The following is a 27,641-nucleotide window of genomic DNA, read 5'->3' on the forward strand; positions in this document are numbered from 1 at the left end:
TGGGTTGCTTTTGTGTTACCAGATCCGGGGTCAGACGTAACAACCCAGTGTTTGTGTAGCTTTTGTGTTACCAGATCTTGGGTCAGACGTAACAACCCAGTGTTTGGGTAGCTTTTGTGTTACCCAGATCCTGGGTCAGACGTAACAACCCAGCGTTTGGATAGCTTTTGTGTTACCCAGATCCTGGGTCAGGCGTAACAACCCAGCGTTTGGATAGCTTTTGTATTACCAGATCCTGGGTCAGGCGTAACAACCCAGCGTTTGGGTAGCTTTTGTGTTACCCAGATCCCGGGTCAGACGTAACAACCCAGCGTTTGGGTAGTTTTTGTGTTACCAGATCCTGGGTCAGGCGTAACAACCCAGCGTTTGGGCAGCTTTTGTGTTACCCAGATCCCGGGTCAGACGTAACAACCCAGCGTTTGGGTAGCTTTTGTGTTACCCAGATCCCAAGTCAGACGTAACAACCCATCATTTGGGTAGCTTTTGTGTTACCCAGATCCTGGTCAGACGTAACAACCCAGCGTTTGGGTAGTTTTTGTGTTACCAGATCTTGGGTCAGACGTAACAACCCAGTGTTTGGGTAGCTTTTGTGTTACCCAGATCCCGGGTCAGACGTAACAACCCAGCGTTTGGGTAGTTTTTGTGTTACCAGATCCTGGGTCAGGCGTAACAACCCAGCGTTTGGGCAGCTTTTGTGTTACCCAGATCCCGGGTCAGACGTAACAACCCAGCGTTTGGGTAGCTTTTGTGTTACCCAGATCCCAAGTCAGACGTAACAACCCATCATTTGGGTAGCTTTTGTGTTACCCAGATCCTGGTCAGACGTAACAACCCAGCGTTTGGGTAGTTTTTGTGTTACCAGATCCTGGGTCAGACGTAACAACCTAGCGTTTGGGTAGCTTTTGTGTTATCCAGATCCCGGGTCAGACGTAACAACCCAGCGTTTGGGTAGCTTTTGTGTTACCCAGATCCTGGTCAGACATAACAACCCAGTGTTTGGGTAGCTTTTGTGTTACCAGATCCTGGGTCAGACATAACAACCCAGTGTTTGGGTAGCTTTTGTGTTACTCAGATCCTGGGTCAGACGTAACAACCCAGCGTTTGGATAGCTTTTGTGATACCCAGATCCTGGGTCAGGCGTAACAACCCAGCATTTGGGTAGTTTTAGTGTTACCCAGATCCTGGGTCAGACGTAACAACCCAATGTTTGGGTAGCTTTTGTGTTACCACACTCTAAAAAATGCTGGGTTAAAAATAACCCAAGCTGGGTAAAATAAGGACAAACCCAGCAGGTTGGGTTAAAAGGCACCTATTATTCCCTCTTTCACATGATGTAATATAAGTCTCTGGTCTGGTCAAGTTTCAGCTTAAAATACCCCACAAATTTGCCCCTATTTGGGGTGAGCAAAAACATGCCTTTTACTATGTTATTATATTGCTGGCTAAAAAAATTAATCCAAAATTGGTTGAAAAAAATGGCTGGGTGAAAACAACCCAATCCCTGGGTTTGTCCATATTTAACCCAGCAGTTTTTAGAGTGCAGATTCTGGGTCAGACATAACAACCCAGTGTTTGTGTAGTTTTTGTGTTACCAGATCCTGGGTCAGACGTAACAACCCAGTGTTTGGGTAGCTTTTGTGTTACACAGATCCTGGGTCAGACGTAACAACCCAGCGTTTGGGTAGCTTTTGTGTTACCCAGATCCTGGGTCAGACGTAACAACCCAGTGTTTGGGTAGCTTTTGTGTAACCAAGGTTACCAGAGTAATATAGAAATAAAGTTATTAATATATAAACATACTAATATATAAACAAAACTATTGAGAACTACTTAAAAACGAGTACTATTATAAAAGAAAATATTAATTTTATATAAACATATATTTTACTTGGTTATTAATGTGACCAATAGAGAGTAGCTTTTAATACAACGTGAGCCAATGAGAGCGCAGAATGTGGCGCAGCGGAGAAATTAGTTTCCGGATTTTGCACGAGGTTTGCTCGTGGAGTCAGAGGCAGCTCTCTCTATCGTGCATAGGTGCTGATGAGCGCGGTGTTTGCTGACGCTCCGGGGAACAGAAACATAGAAATAATCTTCTGGATGTGTTTTATCGATGGATTGATGTAAGTGAAGTGACGCATTTTATTTTCCATTGGTTGTGAATGACGTTGATATTGTAATGTGAGTGAAATGGACATTCAATTTGTAAAATATAAAAGTTAATGGTGATATGCATATACTTTACTAGCGACAGAGTGTTGCTAAAGTGTTTACGAAGTGTATTTTTGATTAAAAAGGTTAAAGAAAAGGGTTTAAATCGGACGCGTTGTAACCGCTCCATTCTGGAATTTTCTGTGAGTTTAAAGATCTCCTTGGTAAGTCAATTTGCCTTGTTATTCATCACAATTGAATCATTATTATTGTTTAAGTGGAAAAAGCAAGAGAAATTGAATTTGTGACTGATTTATATATGAAAAAATGTGTAATGCTGTCTTTAGTACATACGAGCTAACTGTGTGCTCAAGTATGTGACGGAAAGTTGTCAGTTATATAATAATTAGTGCGCTATGTTGGAAAAATAGTCACAGACGTTGCATATATGAAGAAAATATTCTTTATTTGAAAAGATACATGTACATATATTCAGAATACTCAAGTTCTGTGTAATTTGAATGATGTATAGTGATTGATAACTTTATTGTATGTTGTTACAATGAAGATATTCATGATATTTTCATGACCTTGTTTGTTCAAGGTCAGGTTTTTTGTTTTTGTTTGGTTTTGTTCTGTTTTTCTTGTTCTGCCCTTGTCCAAATTGGATTGCTGTCCTGTCCGATGTGACGAGATGTACCGATGCCTGTATTCTGGATTTGTCCCGGCCTTCCAGTGGTTTTGAGGAGGGTTTGGACTGGCGAGCCTCCCTTGAGTTGTTCTTGGATTTTCTGTGGAAACAAAAGATTTTCTGAACTCTGCGAATGGTAGGAAATCGAATAACTCTTCTTTTTTTGTGTTTTGGATGGAGATGTTCCTCATGGACAAAGAAAAGACATTTGTACTTCTATGGACCATTTGAAGAACTGTTTTTCTTGAAAGACTGAGAAATTGAGGATTTTGAGATCAAAGGACATTATTTTATTTCATTGAGAAGTGTCAATTTTCTGGGTTGACAAGTGATATATTGTTTGGGTTTTGATACTTGAACACTAATTTTTGGGTGAATCGAACACTGAGTTAAAGTGAATAAAGTACTTACCTTGTTGACAATCAAGGGAAAAGTTTCACGAAACCTGTGAAAAGAAAAGATTGATAGGAAAATTCAGAAACAATATTTTCAATTGTGAAAATATATATATATATTTTTTATTATTTCACATTGATTCAACTTACCTTTTGAATGCAGTCAAACAAATACACATTGTGTGTTCAACCAAATTATTCTTCAAGTCTGTTCACTGTTGTTGTTGCATCTTTCTCAGTAGCGAATCTGTCCTTCTGAGACGCTGGTCCATAGATTGGCATATAACAAGTTAATTATTTATTAAATCTACAAGTTATTAGCCAGATAGAAAGCGGTACAAAAACTTGGCGAGAGCCAGCCAGGAGATTGATTGCCTAACAACAACAGTGACCTCTCAGTACGACAAAAAGATAATTCTTTCTGTGAAACAAGCTATCTCAGTTTTATCAGTATGGATATAGTGGAACGAGAAAACGTGAATGTTTCCAATGCTGTCATAGTTGGTGGCATAACATTGAGTGAATCTGACCAAAACTTAGAAGCATGGCTTGTACGGTATGGCAGCATTAGTCGTAATCTGCTTATTGATGACCCAACATCTGAATTTCATCGGCAGGCTATAATAGAGTTTGCACATAGCTCTGCAATGAAAAACCTGAACCCTCTGTTGCCTTTAAGTATTGTTAGCACTTCGGATGCAGATGTCATATTCACTGTACGTGCCCTAAGCAGTGTATACTCACCTGTAGTTAAAGATGACGCTACTAAGGGCTATTTAGCAGAATTGAAAGCCATTGCTAATGCTACTGGCAAATCTTTTGAAGAAGTGCTTCAAGAGGAGTTAGTAAAAATGAGGTCAGTTGGCCCTCCCACCGAACATTTGCCCAGCTGTAATGTAGCAGACTCCCAAACTCAGGGACTCAGTACTGCCAGTTCAGTCAATGACCGTGGGTCACCCGCCACATCACAGAGAATGGGAGAAAGTAGAGATGGAACCTTCTCACCAAATGTTTCTCCATTGCTGGGTGTTGGAAGCCAGAAAACTCAAAACCTGTCCAAGGAGAATGAGATGAATACTGTACCTAATACTGGTAGAATTAACAATCCTTCAGCCACAGGTATACCACATCCAGTTCTGACCATGGATATGATAGATCCTCCTGGTGTGCAAAGAGTCGTGGTTGAGCACGTTGTGAGGACAAGTGATATGACAGCCCAGCATACTTCCCTACGTCTCAGATCCTTCTCAGGGAAAATTCCACGCCCACCCAATGAACCCGACTTTGAAACATGGCGAGCAAGTGTGCAATTCCTACTGGATGATCCATCGGTTTCAGACTTGTCTCGTACAAGAAGAATTCTAGACAGCTTGCTTCCACCTGCTGCTGACGTAATCAAACACATTAGCCCACAATCATCGCCCTCAGTATATTTAGAGTTGCTAGAATCAGTGTATGCATCAGTGGAGGATGGGGAAGAGCTGCTGGCAAAGTTCATGACGATGTTGCAGAATCAGGGAGAAAAGCCTTCCAGCTACCTGCATCGATTACAAGTGATGTTAAGTGCAGCGGTGAGGAGAGGTGGCATTGCAGAGAGGGAGCGTGATCGCAGTTTGTTGAATCAATTCTGTCGTGGGTGCTGGGATAATGGCTTAATTGTCAGTCTTCAGCTGGAAAGGAGAAAGAATAACCCACCTTCCTTCGCTGAACTTGTGGTGTCTGTCAGAGCGGAAGAAGACCGGCAAGCTTCAAAGGAGGATCGGATGAGGAGTCATTTTGGGATGACTAAACAAAGTCTAGCCACTTCCAAGTCACGAGCTGCAGCTCATCAGTTGTCTGCTCACTCACAAGAGGTAGTCAGCGGAGCAGCCCCTGAAACAGACTCCATGAGAAAACAAATATCAGAAATTCATGCTCGACTTGCCTCCATGCAATCATTGACTCACCAGAAGTGCCAGCCTGCTTGTTCCAAAGTAGTGGATGTGACTTCGCTGAAAAAAGAACTGACTGAACTACGAGCCCAGGTTCAAGCTGCAGTTTCCCAAAAGGTCCAGAACAGAAGCTTCAGAAGCTGAGGAAATTGTCGAATTAAAAAGACAGCTTGCAGAGTTAAAAGCTCAATTAACCGTCTCAGATTCACAGAAACGTCAGCCAGAAAGAACATCCGGGTTCAGGAGCCTTTCTGCTATGTCACAGCCCAAGCAGACAAGACGTGAAGAGAGTAAATCAGTCAGTATGGATGGATTGACCTCAGCCCGACCGCGTCCAGGATACTGCTTTCGCTGCGGGGAAGATGGTCATATCGCCGTAAATTGTGAAAATGATCCAAACTCTGCCAAAGTAGAAAGCAAACGTCGTCAGCTGAGGGAGAAACAGGCTCACTGGGACCTGAATAACAAAGTTGCATCCTCACGGTTAAACTCCAATCAGTCTCTGTAGCAGGGCGTACAGAAACTGAGGAAAGACCCACATGCCCTAATAAACCTAGAAGAGTATTCAACAAGTGTTGTGAAGAAGTAATGCAGAGAAAATTACCAAGAGGATTGGTTGGAATGAAGTGTACTGCCCAGTTGCTTGTTGAAGGAACTCCAGTGAATTGTTTGCTAGATACAGGTTCCCAAGTAACCACCATTCCACTTTCCTTTTACCACGATCATCTATCTAATCACCCGTTGAAGCCACTTGAGTCTTTACTGGAAGTGGAGGGAGCAAATGGGCAATCGGTTCCCTACTTAGGCTATGTAGAGCTCACTCTGATATTTCCTAAGGAGTTCCTGGGAGTAAAAGCAGAAGTTACAACATTAGCTCTAGTGGTCCCTGATTTGATGAACGTGCCCCAAGTCCTTGTGGGAACCAATTCCCTGGATGCTCTTTATGCGAACCATGCTCAAGAAAGCTCAGGAAACCTCAATCCAGCTTTTAATGGATATCGAGCAGTACTCAAAATTCTGGATGTCAGACATAAGCAAATGAGCACTGAAGTTCTGGGATGTGTGACATTGGGAGGAACTACTCCTAAAACTGTGTCAGCAGGGAGTGTAGCTGTTCTCGATGGAGTTGTGCATATAAGTCGCTGTTCTCCAGAAGGCCTGATAACTTTAGGGCAGCCAGAAATGTCTTCTATGCCAGGTGGATTATTAGTGGCTAGCGGATTATATACTTTGCCTGCTAAACGCTCCAATAGTATACCTGTAGTGGTGAGAAACGACACCCAGACTGACATTGCTGTTCCACCAAAAGCTGTGATTGCTGAAATGTATGCTGTTCAGCGTGTGATTGAGACACAGCCAAGACATGATGCTCCTCATACTCAACTGAACTCTGGCAGCTCACAGATAAAATTTGATTTTGGTGATTCCCCTGTACCAGCAGAGTGGAGGACCCGAATATCAGCTCTACTGAACACGATGCCTGAGGTTTTTGCCTTACATGACATGGATTTTGGGCATACAGATAAAGTGAGACATCACATCAAACTTAGTGATGAAACTCCCTTCAAACATCGAGCTAGGCCCATTCACCCACAGGATGTCGATGCTGTTCGCAAACACCTGCAAGACTTGTTGGCTGCTGGAATTATCAGAGAATCTGAGTCTCCCTTTGCCTCTCCTATAGTGGTAGTGAGGAAGAAGGATAATTCCGTACGCCTATGTATCGACTTTAGAAAACTTAACTCCCAAACTATAAAGGACGCCTATGCGCTTCCCAACTTGGAAGAGGTGTTTTCCGTATTAAACGGCTCGAAGTGGTTCTCTGTTCTGGATTTGAAGTCGGGGTACTATCAAATCGAAATGGAGGAAGCGGATAAACACAAGACAGCCTTCGTGTGCCCACAAGGATTCTGGGAGTTCAATAGGATGCCGCAGGGAATCACAAATGCTCCCAGTACCTTCCAAAGGCTCATGGAGCGCTGTATGGGTCATCTGAACCGGAAAGAGGTGCTAGTTTTCATAGACGACCTTATAGTTTTTTCGGAGACACTTGAAGAACATGAACGTCGACTATTGCAGGTACTTACCCGTCTGAAGGAATATGGCTTGAAACTCTCGCCTGAGAAATGTAAATTTTTTCAGACCTCAGTGCGATATTTGGGACATATTGTCTCTCAACGAGGTGTAGAAACGGACCCAGCGAAAATCGAGGCCATTAAAACCTGGCCAAGGCCCCAGACTCTCAAAGAGCTGAAATCATTCTTGGGGTTTGCCGGGTATTATAGGAGGTTCGTTCAGGACTTTTCTAAAATAGTCAAGCCACTCAACAACCTCACTGCCGGATATCCCCCAATTCGAAAAGGGAGGAAGTGTAAAGACGTTAATCGTCATTACTATGACCCGAAAGAAAAGCTGGGAGACAGATGGGATGCTTCTTGTCAGGAGGCATTTGAGAAAATTGTGGAGAAACTAACAACTGCACCGGTTTTGGGATACGCTGACCCTAGATTGCCATACGTATTGCACACTGACGCCAGCACCATAGGCCTAGGTGCTGCATTATATCAAGAACAGGAAGGCCAGTTGAGGGTCCTTGCTTATGCTAGTCGAGGACTAACTAAGAGCGAAGCCAGATATCCCGCTCATAAACTTGAGTTTCTGGCCCTCAAGTGGGCAGTTACCTCAAAGTTCAGTGACTATTTGTACGGGGCTGAATTTACTGTGGTCACCGACAGTAACCCTTAACTTACATCTTGACTTCTGCCAAATTGGACTCCACCAGTTATAGATGGCTGTCTGGGTTATCAGCTTATAATTTCAAAATCCAATATAGAGCAGGAGCCCAAAACCAGGATGCCGATGGGTTGTCCAGACGTCCAAACGGTCAGCTGTTGAATGATCTGGAGTCTCAAAAAGAACAGGAGAGGATTAAACAGTTCACTCTGAATCATCTAGCTGAAACCAATGAAGATCTGTCGGTGATACTACCAGAAGCAGTGAAGGCTGTGTGTGAGAAGCATCAGGTTAGCCAGTCAAAGGATGGACGCCTTGTCTTGATCACATTAGCAGAGTCCATGATGATGGATGCGAGTGCATTACCCCAAGGATTCCAGGAAGAATATGATCATGGCTTACCTGTGATCCCTCACCTCTCTGAGGAAGATTTAGCAGCCCAACAACGAGCAGATCCAGAGTTGAAAGAGCTCCTGGAGTACCTAGAGTCTGGTGAAAAACCCCTTGGTAGAACATCCCAGTCACCTACCATGGCTATGTGGATGAGAGAGTGGAATAAGCTCGAAATCAAGAATGGAGTGTTGTATAGGAAAAGAATGGATCAAGGTAGAGTGTTGGGCCAGCTAGTGTTACCCAGGGATCTACGACAGATGGTACTCACCAGTCTTCATGATGACATGGGTCATTTAGGGCTGGAGCGGACTCTTGATCTCCTCCGTTCCAGGTTCTATTGGCCTAAAATGGCTGATGCTGTAGAGAAAAAGATCAAAACCTGTCAGCGTTGTATTCGGAGGAAGGCTCCACCACAGAGAGCAGCTCCTTTAGTGAACATACAGACCAGCAGGCCCTTGGAGCTGGTCTGTATGGACTTCCTGTCCGTAGAGCCAGACAGTAGCAACGCAAAGGATATATTGGTCATCACAGACCATTTTACAAAATATGCCATTGCGATACCTACCAAAGATCAAAAGGCTCGGACTGTGGCCAGATGTCTCTGGGATCATTTCTTACTGCACTATGGCTTCCCAGAAAAATTGCATAGTGATCAGGGCCCAGATTTCGAATCCCGAACTATTCAAGAGCTGTGCAAAGTTGCGGGTATCCGTAAGGTGAGGACGACCCCCTATCACCCAAGAGGGAACCCAGTGGAGCGGTTCAACAGGACCCTTCTGCAAATGTTAGGAACCCTGGAAAACGACAAAAAGGCCCACTGGAAGGAATTTGTTAAACCGCTTGTGCACGCATACAACTGCACCAAGAACGATGTAACAGGGTACTCGCCTTACGAAATGATGTTCGGACGCCAGCCTCGATTGCCCGTGGATCTTGCTTTCGGACTCCAAGTCAATGACTCCTCCCAGTCTCACTCACAGTATGTGAAATCTCTTAAGGACCGGTTAGAAGAGAGTTACCAGCTCGCAACTCGCAATGCTATGAAGGTAGCGGGAAGAAACAAGAGGAGGTTCGATCGAAATGTAGTTGCTTCCATTCTGGACATAGGTGACCGAGTCCTAGTAAGGAATGTCCGGCTAAGAGGGAAACACAAAATAGCGGATAGATGGGAACCTGACGTCTATATTGTGTTAAAGAAAAGCAGTGGTATTCCCGTGTATACAGTTCGGCCAGAAGGGAAGGAAAGTCCAGTGCGTACTTTGCATCGCGATTTACTTCTGCCCTGTGGGTATTTGCCCAACACTGAGTTCGAAGAATCTGTCCAGCAAAAAGAACATCGTAGGCCTAGAACCAGAGCCCAATCCAGAATCAAGGATGCTACCGAAGCAGAAACTGTGCATAGTTATTCTGAATCTGAGAGTGAATCTATTCACCTTGATGTACCTGGAGAATCTTTGGAGTTCACTACTAGAGTTATTCCAGAAGAAAGACCAACTCATGAGTCAGAGAGTTCATCGGTTACCAGAAACTTACCTGTAGTTGATTCCGTAAGTCCACAATCCACTGTCCTGGATCAGTCAAGAGATGATTCACCTGTTGAACAAAACCCGATTAGTGATGGAGTTGAGAGGAACTCACCTGTGATGCACCATGCAGAGCCAGACGCCTCTGGAGGTGAACCTGAAAGTAGAGAAGAGGGATTAGCAAAAGTAATCTCAGAAAACGAATGTGATGAATCAAGTGAGCTATCAGATGAGTCATATGATGTGGTCAATGAAACTGGACCAGATGCACATGAAAATAATGTTACTCCTTATCCTGACTCACCCCCTGTCAGACATCTTCCAGGCATTTCAACTGTGCCCAAGGATGCAGGAGATATGGGTCCAAGACGTTCAAAAAGGCAGAGTAGACCACCAGACAAGTTGCAGTATGCACGGCTGGGAAATCCCTTGATTTCAGTCATTCAATCTTTATTGCAAGGATTGAGTTCTGCACTTTCTGAATCAGTGGAGGAATCTGATTATATAAGAAATCATGATGCTGGACTCAATGCAGTCTCACCTGTGTGACTTAACGACTCCCAAGCACAGGGACGTGCTATGATTCAGGAGGGGGAAGTGTAACCAAGGTTACCAGAGTAATATAGAAATAAAGTTATTAATATATAAACATACTAATATATAAACAAAACTATTGAGAACTACTTAAAAACGAGTACTATTATAAAAGAAAATATTAATTTTATATAAACATATATTTTACTTGGTTATTAATGTGACCAATAGAGAGTAGCTTTTAATACAACGTGAGCCAATGAGAGCGCAGAATGTGGCGCAGCGGAGAAATTAGTTTCCGGATTTTGCACGAGGTTTGCTCGTGGAGTCAGAGGCAGCTCTCTCTATCGTGCATAGGTGCTGATGAGCGCGGTGTTTGCTGACGCTCCGGGGAACAGAAACATAGAAATAATCTTCTGGATGTGTTTTATCGATGGATTGATGTAAGTGAAGTGACGCATTTTATTTTCCATTGGTTGTGAATGACGTTGATATTGTAATGTGAGTGAAATGGACATTCAATTTGTAAAATATAAAAGTTAATGGTGATATGCATATACTTTACTAGCGACAGAGTGTTGCTAAAGTGTTTACGAAGTGTATTTTTGATTAAAAAGGTTAAAGAAAAGGGTTTAAATCGGACGCGTTGTAACCGCTCCATTCTGGAATTTTCTGTGAGTTTAAAGATCTCCTTGGTAAGTCAATTTGCCTTGTTATTCATCACAATTGAATCATTATTATTGTTTAAGTGGAAAAAGCAAGAGAAATTGAATTTGTGACTGATTTATATATGAAAAAATGTGTAATGCTGTCTTTAGTACATACGAGCTAACTGTGTGCTCAAGTATGTGACGGAAAGTTGTCAGTTATATAATAATTAGTGCGCTATGTTGGAAAAATAGTCACAGACGTTGCATATATGAAGAAAATATTCTTTATTTGAAAAGATACATGTACATATATTCAGAATACTCAAGTTCTGTGTAATTTGAATGATGTATAGTGATTGATAACTTTATTGTATGTTGTTACAATGAAGATATTCATGATATTTTCATGACCTTGTTTGTTCAAGGTCAGGTTTTTTGTTTTTGTTTGGTTTTGTTCTGTTTTTCTTGTTCTGCCCTTGTCCAAAATTGGATTGCTGTCCTGTCCGATGTGACGAGATGTACCGATGCCTGTATTCTGGATTTGTCCCGGCCTTCCAGTGGTTTTGAGGAGGGTTTGGACTGGCGAGCCTCCCTTGAGTTGTTCTTGGATTTTCTGTGGAAACAAAAGATTTTCTGAACTCTGCGAATGGTAGGAAATCGAATAACTCTTCTTTTTTTGTGTTTTGGATGGAGATGTTCCTCATGGACAAAGAAAAGACATTTGTACTTCTATGGACCATTTGAAGAACTGTTTTTCTTGAAAGACTGAGAAATTGAGGATTTTGAGATCAAAGGACATTATTTTATTTCATTGAGAAGTGTCAATTTTCTGGGTTGACAAGTGATATATTGTTTGGGTTTTGATACTTGAACACTAATTTTTGGGTGAATCGAACACTGAGTTAAAGTGAATAAAGTACTTACCTTGTTGACAATCAAGGGAAAAGTTTCACGAAACCTGTGAAAAGAAAAGATTGATAGGAAAATTCAGAAACAATATTTTCAATTGTGAAAATATATATATATATTTTTTATTATTTCACATTGATTCAACTTACCTTTTGAATGCAGTCAAACAAATACACATTGTGTGTTCAACCAAATTATTCTTCAAGTCTGTTCACTGTTGTTGTTGCATCTTTCTCAGTAGCGAATCTGTCCTTCTGAGACGCTGGTCCATAGATTGGCATATAACAAGTTAATTATTTATTAAATCTACAAGTTATTAGCCAGATAGAAAGCGGTACAAAAACTTGGCGAGAGCCAGCCAGGAGATTGATTGCCTAACAACAACAGTGACCTCTCAGTACGACAAAAAGATAATTCTTTCTGTGAAACAAGCTATCTCAGTTTTATCAGTATGGATATAGTGGAACGAGAAAACGTGAATGTTTCCAATGCTGTCATAGTTGGTGGCATAACATTGAGTGAATCTGACCAAAACTTAGAAGCATGGCTTGTACGGTATGGCAGCATTAGTCGTAATCTGCTTATTGATGACCCAACATCTGAATTTCATCGGCAGGCTATAATAGAGTTTGCACATAGCTCTGCAATGAAAAACCTGAACCCTCTGTTGCCTTTAAGTATTGTTAGCACTTCGGATGCAGATGTCATATTCACTGTACGTGCCCTAAGCAGTGTATACTCACCTGTAGTTAAAGATGACGCTACTAAGGGCTATTTAGCAGAATTGAAAGCCATTGCTAATGCTACTGGCAAATCTTTTGAAGAAGTGCTTCAAGAGGAGTTAGTAAAAATGAGGTCAGTTGGCCCTCCCACCGAACATTTGCCCAGCTGTAATGTAGCAGACTCCCAAACTCAGGGACTCAGTACTGCCAGTTCAGTCAATGACCGTGGGTCACCCGCCACATCACAGAGAATGGGAGAAAGTAGAGATGGAACCTTCTCACCAAATGTTTCTCCATTGCTGGGTGTTGGAAGCCAGAAAACTCAAAACCTGTCCAAGGAGAATGAGATGAATACTGTACCTAATACTGGTAGAATTAACAATCCTTCAGCCACAGGTATACCACATCCAGTTCTGACCATGGATATGATAGATCCTCCTGGTGTGCAAAGAGTCGTGGTTGAGCACGTTGTGAGGACAAGTGATATGACAGCCCAGCATACTTCCCTACGTCTCAGATCCTTCTCAGGGAAAATTCCACGCCCACCCAATGAACCCGACTTTGAAACATGGCGAGCAAGTGTGCAATTCCTACTGGATGATCCATCGGTTTCAGACTTGTCTCGTACAAGAAGAATTCTAGACAGCTTGCTTCCACCTGCTGCTGACGTAATCAAACACATTAGCCCACAATCATCGCCCTCAGTATATTTAGAGTTGCTAGAATCAGTGTATGCATCAGTGGAGGATGGGGAAGAGCTGCTGGCAAAGTTCATGACGATGTTGCAGAATCAGGGAGAAAAGCCTTCCAGCTACCTGCATCGATTACAAGTGATGTTAAGTGCAGCGGTGAGGAGAGGTGGCATTGCAGAGAGGGAGCGTGATCGCAGTTTGTTGAATCAATTCTGTCGTGGGTGCTGGGATAATGGCTTAATTGTCAGTCTTCAGCTGGAAAGGAGAAAGAATAACCCACCTTCCTTCGCTGAACTTGTGGTGTCTGTCAGAGCGGAAGAAGACCGGCAAGCTTCAAAGGAGGATCGGATGAGGAGTCATTTTGGGATGACTAAACAAAGTCTAGCCACTTCCAAGTCACGAGCTGCAGCTCATCAGTTGTCTGCTCACTCACAAGAGGTAGTCAGCGGAGCAGCCCCTGAAACAGACTCCATGAGAAAACAAATATCAGAAATTCATGCTCGACTTGCCTCCATGCAATCATTGACTCACCAGAAGTGCCAGCCTGCTTGTTCCAAAGTAGTGGATGTGACTTCGCTGAAAAAAGAACTGACTGAACTACGAGCCCAGGTTCAAGCTGCAGTTTCCCAAAAGGTCCAGAACAGAAGCTCAGAAGCTGAGGAAATTGTCGAATTAACAAGACAGCTTGCAGAGTTAAAAGCTCAATTAACCGTCTCAGATTCACAGAAACGTCAGCCAGAAAGAACATCCGGGTTCAGGAGCCTTTCTGCTATGTCACAGCCCAAGCAGACAAGACGTGAAGAGAGTAAATCAGTCAGTATGGATGGATTGACCTCAGCCCGACCGCGTCCAGGATACTGCTTTCGCTGCGGGGAAGATGGTCATATCGCCGTAAATTGTGAAAATGATCCAAACTCTGCCAAAGTAGAAAGCAAACGTCGTCAGCTGAGGGAGAAACAGGCTCACTGGGACCTGAATAACAAAGTTGCATCCTCACGGTTAAACTCCAATCAGTCTCTGTAGCAGGGCGTACAGAAACTGAGGAAAGACCCACATGCCCTAATAAACCTAGAAGAGTATTCAACAAGTGTTGTGAAGAAGTAATGCAGAGAAAATTACCAAGAGGATTGGTTGGAATGAAGTGTACTGCCCAGTTGCTTGTTGAAGGAACTCCAGTGAATTGTTTGCTAGATACAGGTTCCCAAGTAACCACCATTCCACTTTCCTTTTACCACGATCATCTATCTAATCACCCGTTGAAGCCACTTGAGTCTTTACTGGAAGTGGAGGGAGCAAATGGGCAATCGGTTCCCTACTTAGGCTATGTAGAGCTCACTCTGATATTTCCTAAGGAGTTCCTGGGAGTAAAAGCAGAAGTTACAACATTAGCTCTAGTGGTCCCTGATTTGATGAACGTGCCCCAAGTCCTTGTGGGAACCAATTCCCTGGATGCTCTTTATGCGAACCATGCTCAAGAAAGCTCAGGAAACCTCAATCCAGCTTTTAATGGATATCGAGCAGTACTCAAAATTCTGGATGTCAGACATAAGCAAATGAGCACTGAAGTTCTGGGATGTGTGACATTGGGAGGAACTACTCCTAAAACTGTGTCAGCAGGGAGTGTAGCTGTTCTCGATGGAGTTGTGCATATAAGTCGCTGTTCTCCAGAAGGCCTGATAACTTTAGGGCAGCCAGAAATGTCTTCTATGCCAGGTGGATTATTAGTGGCTAGCGGATTATATACTTTGCCTGCTAAACGCTCCAATAGTATACCTGTAGTGGTGAGAAACGACACCCAGACTGACATTGCTGTTCCACCAAAAGCTGTGATTGCTGAAATGTATGCTGTTCAGCGTGTGATTGAGACACAGCCAAGACATGATGCTCCTCATACTCAACTGAACTCTGGCAGCTCACAGATAAAATTTGATTTTGGTGATTCCCCTGTACCAGCAGAGTGGAGGACCCGAATATCAGCTCTACTGAACACGATGCCTGAGGTTTTTGCCTTACATGACATGGATTTTGGGCATACAGATAAAGTGAGACATCACATCAAACTTAGTGATGAAACTCCCTTCAAACATCGAGCTAGGCCCATTCACCCACAGGATGTCGATGCTGTTCGCAAACACCTGCAAGACTTGTTGGCTGCTGGAATTATCAGAGAATCTGAGTCTCCCTTTGCCTCTCCTATAGTGGTAGTGAGGAAGAAGGATAATTCCGTACGCCTATGTATCGACTTTAGAAAACTTAACTCCCAAACTATAAAGGACGCCTATGCGCTTCCCAACTTGGAAGAGGTGTTTTCCGTATTAAACGGCTCGAAGTGGTTCTCTGTTCTGGATTTGAAGTCGGGGTACTATCAAATCGAAATGGAGGAAGCGGATAAACACAAGACAGCCTTCGTGTGCCCACAAGGATTCTGGGAGTTCAATAGGATGCCGCAGGGAATCACAAATGCTCCCAGTACCTTCCAAAGGCTCATGGAGCGCTGTATGGGTCATCTGAACCGGAAAGAGGTGCTAGTTTTCATAGACGACCTTATAGTTTTTTCGGAGACACTTGAAGAACATGAACGTCGACTATTGCAGGTACTTACCCGTCTGAAGGAATATGGCTTGAAACTCTCGCCTGAGAAATGTAAATTTTTTCAGACCTCAGTGCGATATTTGGGACATATTGTCTCTCAACGAGGTGTAGAAACGGACCCAGCGAAAATCGAGGCCATTAAAACCTGGCCAAGGCCCCAGACTCTCAAAGAGCTGAAATCATTCTTGGGGTTTGCCGGGTATTATAGGAGGTTCGTTCAGGACTTTTCTAAAATAGTCAAGCCACTCAACAACCTCACTGCCGGATATCCCCCAATTCGAAAAGGGAGGAAGTGTAAAGACGTTAATCGTCATTACTATGACCCGAAAGAAAAGCTGGGAGACAGATGGGATGCTTCTTGTCAGGAGGCATTTGAGAAAATTGTGGAGAAACTAACAACTGCACCGGTTTTGGGATACGCTGACCCTAGATTGCCATACGTATTGCACACTGACGCCAGCACCATAGGCCTAGGTGCTGCATTATATCAAGAACAGGAAGGCCAGTTGAGGGTCCTTGCTTATGCTAGTCGAGGACTAACTAAGAGCGAAGCCAGATATCCCGCTCATAAACTTGAGTTTCTGGCCCTCAAGTGGGCAGTTACCTCAAAGTTCAGTGACTATTTGTACGGGGCTGAATTTACTGTGGTCACCGACAGTAACCCCTTAACTTACATCTTGACTTCTGCCAAATTGGACTCCACCAGTTATAGATGGCTGTCTGGGTTATCAGCTTATAATTTCAAAATCCAATATAGAGCAGGAGCCCAAAACCAGGATGCCGATGGGTTGTCCAGACGTCCAAACGGTCAGCTGTTGAATGATCTGGAGTCTCAAAAAGAACAGGAGAGGATTAAACAGTTCACTCTGAATCATCTAGCTGAAACCAATGAAGATCTGTCGGTGATACTACCAGAAGCAGTGAAGGCTGTGTGTGAGAAGCATCAGGTTAGCCAGTCAAAGGATGGACGCCTTGTCTTGATCACATTAGCAGAGTCCATGATGATGGATGCGAGTGCATTACCCCAAGGATTCCAGGAAGAATATGATCATGGCTTACCTGTGATCCCTCACCTCTCTGAGGAAGATTTAGCAGCCCAACAACGAGCAGATCCAGAGTTGAAAGAGCTCCTGGAGTACCTAGAGTCTGGTGAAAAACCCCTTGGTAGAACATCCCAGTCACCTACCATGGCTATGTGGATGAGAGAGTGGAATAAGCTCGAAATCAAGAATGGAGTGTTGTATAGGAAAAGAATGGATCAAGGTAGAGTGTTGGGCCAGCTAGTGTTACCCAGGGATCTACGACAGATGGTACTCACCAGTCTTCATGATGACATGGGTCATTTAGGGCTGGAGCGGACTCTTGATCTCCTCCGTTCCAGGTTCTATTGGCCTAAAATGGCTGATGCTGTAGAGAAAAAGATCAAAACCTGTCAGCGTTGTATTCGGAGGAAGGCTCCACCACAGAGAGCAGCTCCTTTAGTGAACATACAGACCAGCAGGCCCTTGGAGCTGGTCTGTATGGACTTCCTGTCCGTAGAGCCAGACAGTAGCAACGCAAAGGATATATTGGTCATCACAGACCATTTTACAAAATATGCCATTGCGATACCTACCAAAGATCAAAAGGCTCGGACTGTGGCCAGATGTCTCTGGGATCATTTCTTACTGCACTATGGCTTCCCAGAAAAATTGCATAGTGATCAGGGCCCAGATTTCGAATCCCGAACTATTCAAGAGCTGTGCAAAGTTGCGGGTATCCGTAAGGTGAGGACGACCCCCTATCACCCAAGAGGGAACCCAGTGGAGCGGTTCAACAGGACCCTTCTGCAAATGTTAGGAACCCTGGAAAACGACAAAAAGGCCCACTGGAAGGAATTTGTTAAACCGCTTGTGCACGCATACAACTGCACCAAGAACGATGTAACAGGGTACTCGCCTTACGAAATGATGTTCGGACGCCAGCCTCGATTGCCCGTGGATCTTGCTTTCGGACTCCAAGTCAATGACTCCTCCCAGTCTCACTCACAGTATGTGAAATCTCTTAAGGACCGGTTAGAAGAGAGTTACCAGCTCGCAACTCGCAATGCTATGAAGGTAGCGGGAAGAAACAAGAGGAGGTTCGATCGAAATGTAGTTGCTTCCATTCTGGACATAGGTGACCGAGTCCTAGTAAGGAATGTCCGGCTAAGAGGGAAACACAAAATAGCGGATAGATGGGAACCTGACGTCTATATTGTGTTAAAGAAAAGCAGTGGTATTCCCGTGTATACAGTTCGGCCAGAAGGGAAGGAAAGTCCAGTGCGTACTTTGCATCGCGATTTACTTCTGCCCTGTGGGTATTTGCCCAACACTGAGTTCGAAGAATCTGTCCAGCAAAAAGAACATCGTAGGCCTAGAACCAGAGCCCAATCCAGAATCAAGGATGCTACCGAAGCAGAAACTGTGCATAGTTATTCTGAATCTGAGAGTGAATCTATTCACCTTGATGTACCTGGAGAATCTTTGGAGTTCACTACTAGAGTTATTCCAGAAGAAAGACCAACTCATGAGTCAGAGAGTTCATCGGTTACCAGAAACTTACCTGTAGTTGATTCCGTAAGTCCACAATCCACTGTCCTGGATCAGTCAAGAGATGATTCACCTGTTGAACAAAACCCGATTAGTGATGGAGTTGAGAGGAACTCACCTGTGATGCACCATGCAGAGCCAGACGCCTCTGGAGGTGAACCTGAAAGTAGAGAAGAGGGATTAGCAAAAGTAATCTCAGAAAACGAATGTGATGAATCAAGTGAGCTATCAGATGAGTCATATGATGTGGTCAATGAAACTGGACCAGATGCACATGAAAATAATGTTACTCCTTATCCTGACTCACCCCCTGTCAGACATCTTCCAGGCATTTCAACTGTGCCCAAGGATGCAGGAGATATGGGTCCAAGACGTTCAAAAAGGCAGAGTAGACCACCAGACAAGTTGCAGTATGCACGGCTGGGAAATCCCTTGATTTCAGTCATTCAATCTTTATTGCAAGGATTGAGTTCTGCACTTTCTGAATCAGTGGAGGAATCTGATTATATAAGAAATCATGATGCTGGACTCAATGCAGTCTCACCTGTGTGACTTAACGACTCCCAAGCACAGGGACGTGCTATGATTCAGGAGGGGGAAGTGTAACCAAGGTTACCAGAGTAATATAGAAATAAAGTTATTAATATATAAACATACTAATATATAAACAAAACTATTGAGAACTACTTAAAAACGAGTACTATTATAAAAGAAAATATTAATTTTATATAAACATATATTTTACTTGGTTATTAATGTGACCAATAGAGAGTAGCTTTTAATACAACGTGAGCCAATGAGAGCGCAGAATGTGGCGCAGCGGAGAAATTAGTTTCCGGATTTTGCACGAGGTTTGCTCGTGGAGTCAGAGGCAGCTCTCTCTATCGTGCATAGGTGCTGATGAGCGCGGTGTTTGCTGACGCTCCGGGGAACAGAAACATAGAAATAATCTTCTGGATGTGTTTTATCGATGGATTGATGTAAGTGAAGTGACGCATTTTATTTTCCATTGGTTGTGAATGACGTTGATATTGTAATGTGAGTGAAATGGACATTCAATTTGTAAAATATAAAAGTTAATGGTGATATGCATATACTTTACTAGCGACAGAGTGTTGCTAAAGTGTTTACGAAGTGTATTTTTGATTAAAAAGGTTAAAGAAAAGGGTTTAAATCGGACGCGTTGTAACCGCTCCATTCTGGAATTTTCTGTGAGTTTAAAGATCTCCTTGGTAAGTCAATTTGCCTTGTTATTCATCACAATTGAATCATTATTATTGTTTAAGTGGAAAAAGCAAGAGAAATTGAATTTGTGACTGATTTATATATGAAAAAATGTGTAATGCTGTCTTTAGTACATACGAGCTAACTGTGTGCTCAAGTATGTGACGGAAAGTTGTCAGTTATATAATAATTAGTGCGCTATGTTGGAAAAATAGTCACAGACGTTGCATATATGAAGAAAATATTCTTTATTTGAAAAGATACATGTACATATATTCAGAATACTCAAGTTCTGTGTAATTTGAATGATGTATAGTGATTGATAACTTTATTGTATGTTGTTACAATGAAGATATTCATGATATTTTCATGACCTTGTTTGTTCAAGGTCAGGTTTTTTGTTTTTGTTTGGTTTTGTTCTGTTTTTCTTGTTCTGCCCTTGTCCAAAATTGGATTGCTGTCCTGTCCGATGTGACGAGATGTACCGATGCCTGTATTCTGGATTTGTCCCGGCCTTCCAGTGGTTTTGAGGAGGGTTTGGACTGGCGAGCCTCCCTTGAGTTGTTCTTGGATTTTCTGTGGAAACAAAAGATTTTCTGAACTCTGCGAATGGTAGGAAATCGAATAACTCTTCTTTTTTTGTGTTTTGGATGGAGATGTTCCTCATGGACAAAGAAAAGACATTTGTACTTCTATGGACCATTTGAAGAACTGTTTTTCTTGAAAGACTGAGAAATTGAGGATTTTGAGATCAAAGGACATTATTTTATTTCATTGAGAAGTGTCAATTTTCTGGGTTGACAAGTGATATATTGTTTGGGTTTTGATACTTGAACACTAATTTTTGGGTGAATCGAACACTGAGTTAAAGTGAATAAAGTACTTACCTTGTTGACAATCAAGGGAAAAGTTTCACGAAACCTGTGAAAAGAAAAGATTGATAGGAAAATTCAGAAACAATATTTTCAATTGTGAAAATATATATATATATTTTTTATTATTTCACATTGATTCAACTTACCTTTTGAATGCAGTCAAACAAATACACATTGTGTGTTCAACCAAATTATTCTTCAAGTCTGTTCACTGTTGTTGTTGCATCTTTCTCAGTAGCGAATCTGTCCTTCTGAGACGCTGGTCCATAGATTGGCATATAACAAGTTAATTATTTATTAAATCTACAAGTTATTAGCCAGATAGAAAGCGGTACAGAAGTGTTTCACGTTAAATGGAAATGTGACATACAGGTCTTCTCTTTGCAGGCTTATGAAGGTGATGTCGGCCCATTTATGAGTGTTAAAATACCCATCATCTTCACACCAACCATTCCAGGAGAGGCAAAACTGGATTTCCAAATTATGTTTTCTCAACCTGGTTGTGAACCGGTAGAGTTTTCACATAATTATAAACAATGTTTTATATTTACATACTTTATATTTCCTTTAGCAGCACAAAATATTAACTTCACGTTTCTCCTTGTTTTCTGAATGCATAGATTGTGGTTTCAGTTTGTGGGGTGGCAGAGAGCGCACCTGTGTGGGTGACCAAGCCAAATATTGACCTGAAAATCTGCATGTATGATCGCCTTTATCAGGACAGCATCGAAGTTCAAAGCAGGTGAAATGCATCAGTTAGATTTTTATCAAGACAAGATCCACATTAGCCACTGAATTCTATATATCACTGGATTACTGACTGAATACTAAGTTCCTGTGGGAGGTCGAGTTGACTTAAGAAGACCTGTTGTGCTGCCTAGCAATTCAATTAAATTCAATTCACATGTATTTGTATAGCGTTTTTACAATACATATAATTTCAAAGCAGCTTTACAGAGAATGCATGTCAACATTACAATTTAAAGAATGCAGTTAGCAAATAATGTAATAATTTAGGCAATTAATTTACAATCACTGTTAGCAGTTTAACTGAAGGTAGAAGCAATGAGCTCCTGGAAAAATGAATTACATATTAACAATAATTAGGATATATAGAAATTTGGGAATGTGCATGTTGATACAGATGATTGCGTCTTCTGAATTCCTCGCAGGAGTTGTCGCCAAAATCAAAATAAATGACAGCCTGATTCGAAGAGGAATATCAAAGGGCCAAGTCCTGACTGTGGACGAGAGGAGGAGCTAGGGATAGAGGAGGGTATTTAGCTCCTGAGCAGCGATAAAGCTGAAGGAAAGGAGTGAGACACAGGTCATTCTATAGGGAATTGCACCCTTATGCAACGTAACCTTCGCTCCTTGAGAAGAAGGAGCAAGATATTGTGTACTTTGCGATGTATCTTAGCTCAGAGTCTTTCTCGAGCTTCGCTCTACTTCAGTCGAAAGATACTCAGGCAGTGTCGTTCAGTGTCACCTTATATATCGGATCCAGCCTATAATTTCACGCTACACTGGCGTGATTCAATAAGGCTTCAGTATTTCTGGAGAAAGGTAGTTTCCTCATAGCGTCAGCTACTGATGCGGGTATGTGGCAAGCAGGGCGGGGCCGAGAGCTGTGGGAATGGAGCGAGGCCCATGGCACGAGTGCTAATGAGCATCACCTGCGCACCACACCGGTCTCGAGTCTCAAGGAGGAGCTCCAGAAAGATAAAAGGAGGGACGACAGTGAAAGATGAGAGAGGACCAAGCCTGGACTTTATGTTGTTGATTTATGTTTATATGTGGCAGTCGTCCATGAGGGGCTGCCGCTTTACTTTTGTTTTTTTGTTTGTTTTGTCGGTTCCCTCCTCCTTCTTCCCTGAACACAAACCTTGTTACAAACATAAATATTTCTTTGATGCTTGATGGCTTGGGCATTTATTAATTGATCAGTTGATCTGAAGCTGCTTCACTAAATGTAGAACCTCCTCAAAACACCAGCCCACATCTTGCAAGCGTCAGTTGAATGGTCTGATGCTCTCAATGTAGCTCTGCATAGCCTGATTATTTAAAGAATTCCCAGGATGGACTTACATTATATCTGCTGTTCTGGAAGCTTCTTGCTGCAGGCAACATTGGGGAAAATGGGACAGATGATCCATATACATATACATAGTGGGGTACTGCATATTTTACAGCCCTGCTGATGTGGATTTGAATGAGTGGCATACACAGATCTCATCTGCTTCTCATATTTTATTTTATTTTTTTGTTGGTTGTGCTTTTATGCTTTGTGTTGCGGAGAATGTTTGGTTGGGATTACACATACACCATGGATATTGCATTGTACAATGCTGACAATGCTGTGTAATTGTGTTTGACTTTAAATTGAGAAAGAGTCCTCTTTTAGATATAATTATATAGGTTCTTTCTGTTTACCCAATGTCTTCTTTCAGTCTGTTTTCTTGACTGTTGAGATTTTTAATATTTGGTGGTGTTTTTTTCTTTTTCCAGGGCCAGCTCAGCTCTGAGATTGACATTCAAGGTGTGTAAAGAGATGAGGAAACACATGTCTGTCCTGCCTAAAACAGGATTTATCCAGGCCAAATCCAGCTTCAGTGCTCAGCTGAAATTTCTGCCCAGGTAGACATCAATAACAACACTTAATTTGATAAATAATACTAGACTTAAATCTTTGCTTGATGGGGTGGATTTCATGCTGTTTTTTCTGTTAATTTCTCATTATTATTTAAACAAAGTTTGGAAAATGGTCGGCGCGCCCGGTGCATGGTCTAAAAGGGTTGTCCCTATTCTCTTAATGAGTCATGGGTGTGTTTTGGGTGTAACATGCAATAAACCATCCAAGCCCATTCCCTTTAAAAGCCAGTTGCACTCGCGCCATGGCAGATTCGCTATTTACAAGGTTAAAAACTGAACGCGTCTCGAGTGAGGAAACGGATCTGCTCGTGCCCGAGGTTAGTGCAAGCAGACCATCTACGGGAAAAGCCAGATTCCACCAAAGCATTTTTATCTTTATGCACCCAATAATAATCTTTTAAATTGTAATCCTTTTATTCTGAATATTTGTCATGTTTGTGTGCATCCCTGTGTGTGTAATAAGCAGAATGTGCGCACGTTGTGCACCCACCTATAGGCGCCTATTACAAACGCACTCTTTAAATAACAAAAATAAATAAATACTGCTCCATAGACATTAGACCAGGTTTCAGTTAGTCAATGGCGCAGTCGTTTTCAGTTGCCTCAAAATAGTAACGCGCCAACAATGTGCCTGAACAAACCTCGTTTTCAGACCAGCACGCCCATGGGCGAACAGATGGGCACAAATGCATTTGCTATTTAAACAATGTGGCACAGAACGTGAAAATAACATCTGCGTTGGGATGAAACTAGCAAAAAACACTTGTGCCGCCACATTGCGCCGGGTGTATGATGGGGCCCGAAGTGAATTTACAGGCCCTGGACAAGAATCTGGGACAATTCCACCAGGTGGCGGCATTCTGCAGGTATAAATGCATTGTATCCGCATGCTCCACCTGTGGAACCAATGTATATCCCCTGGCCGCCCTACCGTCAAGGGTAGTGAGGGTGGAAGAGCTCATGAAATGGGCCCTGGCAGTAAAAGGTGCTTTCCATGACTTCACAAGCTCCTTATGCACTTCCTGAAAGAAGGGCACTGGTGCACAGTGCAGCTGTGAGTCACATTTCGAACCCAAATACCAATCAATCATCCGCAAACTCTCGGGACAGGGCGGAAGATTCCACTCCAGCCCGATGTTTGCGGTGGCCCGGGCAAACATGGCTGCCGCCAGCTCTTCATCAGACTCACCCAAGGGTGGGAGTCCAGTCTTCTCAAGCCCCCAATGAGAAATTATGTTTTCACTGAAACAAATCACCTAACTCATCCAAGAACTCAACCAGGCGCAACGGCCGTGAGGTCTGTGGAGATTGACCCGGCGGAAAGGCTCCCATTGTTGCCCTTATATCACTCTCAGGTGACTCTCTCTCTAGCCAGAAAAGAGTTGTGACTGCAACGTTACCATTGTTATGTTCTTGCAGTGAGAACATGAACCATCCATATATGCTGTCCTTCTAAGGACGAGATATATTGACCACACCCAGAAACACACAGGTGGAAAGGAAGCTTTTAAAAAGACACTCTCTGCCAGTGCTTTGCTCTTTTAGATCACTGAAACGCCCAGGGGAAGCTCTCTGGCGAATGGAATGAGCTTGTGTATAGGTGACACTTGCTCGGCTCCAAAGAACAAATCTGAACCTGAAAAGTCTCCTTTTTAGACCCATATGTCCACATGCAAATTCCACTCACCAGTTTTCATTGGCCTTTTCTCAAAGTGTCAGAGGTGATTGAGGCTCCCAAGTATGACCCTTAGTGTCAGTCATTGACACCATGTTGAAGTGACTGACAGATAGGGAACCTATTCTTGTAGAGCCCAAACACCAAAACCAAGACTTCGTAAAAGTGCATAAAAAGTCCTCTTTAAAACACACATCTCATGGGTAGAACTACAAGATGCTTGCGCACCTTAAATATATTCAGATTTGTCGGTAAGGAAATTAAACCTCATTAACTATTTGTCATTATTGTGTATATCTAACATGTACATGTTACTTTATTACATATTATGTTAATCTCATTACCTAAGGCCTGTTATTTGTAACATAATACCCCCAACCCTGTTTAATTTCAAATTACCACTAAATGCTTCATACATCATAAAAGTATGCCTTCTGCAAACATTACTATGATGGATTAAGGATGGATCTAGTTATATACACAGAGAAAGTTACAAACAACAAACATCAACAAACATGACGGTTGTGAAAAATGAATCATTCCCTTCCTTGAAAAATGTAACTTGTATCATAGGAACATCTCGCAACATAAAACCCTTGAACCATCAATAAAAGCTCCCGAGAGAAGCATGTGGACATTTAGGAGGAGCTGAATTTGAATGAGGCTGCTGAGATATTTTTAAACCTGAACTGTAGCGTGCTGTGCTGCAGTGCCGTCGGATCCTGAGAGCGAGGCTGAGAAGAGTGTGTGTGGTGCCCTTCTCCTCGCCCACATTTATCATCTGACAGAGCGTCATATTGATAGCTAAGCTGATTTGAGGTCAGATGAAGCTGCATTACATGATAAAAGTTGATGGAACATTTCATGGGCCTGACGTGCTGCAGTGAAGGAAGTGAAACTGCATTAATCTGCTTTAGAGGGCTTAAAATGCAGATTAAAACTGCATTAATAGCGTCCGCACCATTTCACTCATCTCTCTCTCTCTCTCTCTCCTGTGATCCAAACCCACAGATCTGTCTTGACTCCTGCTTATGTAATGCTCTTCACATGGCTCACTCTCAGTGGAGCCTTTTGTGGGCCGTTGTTGTTGGATATTATTGCACAATCAGTACATGATTGTGATTGAATAGCAGGATCCTGTGGTCAAATAAATAAGGGATAACATGCAGTCAGCCTGCCATTTTTGCTAATTAAACCCTGACAGAGTGATTGGGATCTTTGATCTCTCTAAAGAGGTTTATTTTGCGATAATGTCTGGATGAGTGTATACACCATCTCTATCATTCTATATTATTTCATGAAATACATCCATTCATCCATCCATGTATCAAAGGTTTTATATATTATATATATTAAAATAAATTATGTCTTTTGAGGCCTATTTTTATTACAATCATTTGCAGTAGTACAGACAACATATGAGATATGAGAAAATATTATGTTGGTAAAAAGTTCAATACCAAGACTGACCAATCAGAATCAAGTGTAAAATAACTTTTTTTTTTTTTTTTTTTTTTCTTTTTTTTTTAAGCATAACTCAGGGACCTTACAATAAGTTTTAATTTGTTAACACAAGTTATTGCATCAGCTAATATAAACTAACAATAAGCAATAGATTTTTTTCACAACTGAACTATCTTTGTTAAAGGGGTCATGAACTGTGTTGTTTTATTGTTTTATAATGTTTCCTGGGGTGCACTTATAATGTTAGTATGCTTTTTACATCCAAAATTGTCATAATTGTCATAAAAAAGGCATTTTTCCAACCCTGATTTTAGCCCTCTGATTTAAGTGCTCTGTTTTAAGGGGCGTGTCTGCTGTGAGACTTCAGTGTAAACGCCCACTGCTGTGATTGGCTGACATCTTTTCATTTGAAATAGCCAAGTATCACTCTCTCTTTTAGCGCGTTTTTACCTTTACAGCTCTCAAGGTTAACTAATTGTGAAAAGTCTTGCATTACATTTAGATTTATGGCATTATATTTAGATCGTGGCATGAAAGGTTGCAGTGATGAACACTGTGTAGCCGATCAGACATGTTGTTGAGCGCATGAAAGCAGTGCTCTCGTCATTACAACTCAATTTCTACAAACTAACAAATGCTTTCATGTTCACTGACAGTGCAAACGCGATATAACTAAGAGATTAATTGAATAAAACGGGAGAATTGCATGTCAGTCACTGATAAACTCGCACTGTTTGATTGACAGCTTCAGCGCACGCTGCTCCAGCGATTGCAAAGGGAGCTTTCTTTGATCGCTTTCTTTATATAATTTAATCACTGTTAAATAACAGATTATTTTCATCCTACTAAGAGAAACAACGCAAGTTGAGCGTTTAGTCACTGGTTTGATTTACTGACACACAGACAAAGATCATCTGACTGTACATGAATCATTAATATCAGATCAGGCATTAGAATCAATACAGTTACTGACATGTTGTTGCATTACTGTCGAGTCCAGGCACTGCACAGTATTTTGTAATCCTCAACGGCATGTTTATTGCTTGGTAGCTCGATCCGGTTTAGCACCACGTAGATCTATGTTACTTAGGCTACTATTCTATTGCATGTCATGTGCGAATCGGTGGACGGGGCTAAACAGGCAGTGATGAAGGAGGTCATAGATCCCCACTTTGTAAATCCTGTCGTTTTCTGGGTCTGGTGTCAATTAAAGTTTTTAATTGGACTAACAAGAAAGTTTTCAGCTCTAAAACTTACAGGATATT

The 27,641-nt window shown here is 42.2% G+C and overlaps 3 protein-coding genes across 6 annotated transcripts in view; all 3 read left to right on the forward strand.

Moving 5' to 3' along the window:
• The first annotated feature begins 1,748 nt into the window (after window positions 1-1,748).
• Window positions 1,749-5,312, forward strand: LOC125279312. The gene is made up of 2 exons (XM_048208822.1): window positions 1,749-2,375; window positions 2,756-5,312. The coding sequence occupies exon 2, from the start codon at window positions 3,690-3,692 to the stop codon at window positions 5,310-5,312; it is 1,623 nt and encodes a 540-aa protein (XP_048064779.1). The 5' UTR covers window positions 1,749-2,375; window positions 2,756-3,689.
• Window positions 5,313-7,912: 2,600 nt separating this feature from the next.
• LOC125280510 lies at window positions 7,913-12,043 on the forward strand. The gene is made up of 3 exons (XM_048211086.1): window positions 7,913-10,794; window positions 10,969-11,046; window positions 11,427-12,043. The coding sequence occupies exon 1, from the start codon at window positions 8,243-8,245 to the stop codon at window positions 10,364-10,366; it is 2,124 nt and encodes a 707-aa protein (XP_048067043.1). The 5' UTR covers window positions 7,913-8,242; the 3' UTR covers window positions 10,367-10,794; window positions 10,969-11,046; window positions 11,427-12,043.
• An 8,141-nt stretch (window positions 12,044-20,184) lies between these two features.
• cfap74 (cilia and flagella associated protein 74) overlaps window positions 20,185-27,641 on the forward strand; it is a 45,369-nt gene continuing 37,912 nt past the window's right edge. For 3 of the 4 annotated variants that reach the window (XM_048211081.1, XM_048211083.1, XM_048211085.1), the window contains exons 1-4: window positions 20,185-20,322; window positions 20,973-21,095; window positions 21,206-21,327; window positions 23,094-23,222. In XM_048211081.1, the coding sequence (XP_048067038.1) occupies window positions 20,320-20,322; window positions 20,973-21,095; window positions 21,206-21,327; window positions 23,094-23,222 (377 nt within the window). In that variant the 5' untranslated portion in view covers window positions 20,185-20,319. The remainder of the gene's footprint in view (window positions 20,323-20,972; window positions 21,096-21,205; window positions 21,328-23,093; window positions 23,223-27,641) is intronic. The other variant, XM_048211082.1, reaches the window with a different exon arrangement.

The sequence above is a fragment of the Megalobrama amblycephala genome, linkage group LG12 (genome assembly GCF_018812025.1).
Source record: "Megalobrama amblycephala isolate DHTTF-2021 linkage group LG12, ASM1881202v1, whole genome shotgun sequence".
Classification (NCBI taxonomy): Eukaryota; Metazoa; Chordata; class Actinopteri; order Cypriniformes; family Xenocyprididae; genus Megalobrama; species Megalobrama amblycephala.

Coding starts and splice junctions, on each gene's coding strand:
- LOC125279312 (XM_048208822.1), top strand. CDS start 3,690: ATGGATATAGTGGAACGAGAAAACGTGAATGTTTCCAATGCTGTCATA.
- LOC125280510 (XM_048211086.1), top strand. CDS start 8,243: ATGATGATGGATGCGAGTGCATTACCCCAAGGATTCCAGGAAGAATAT.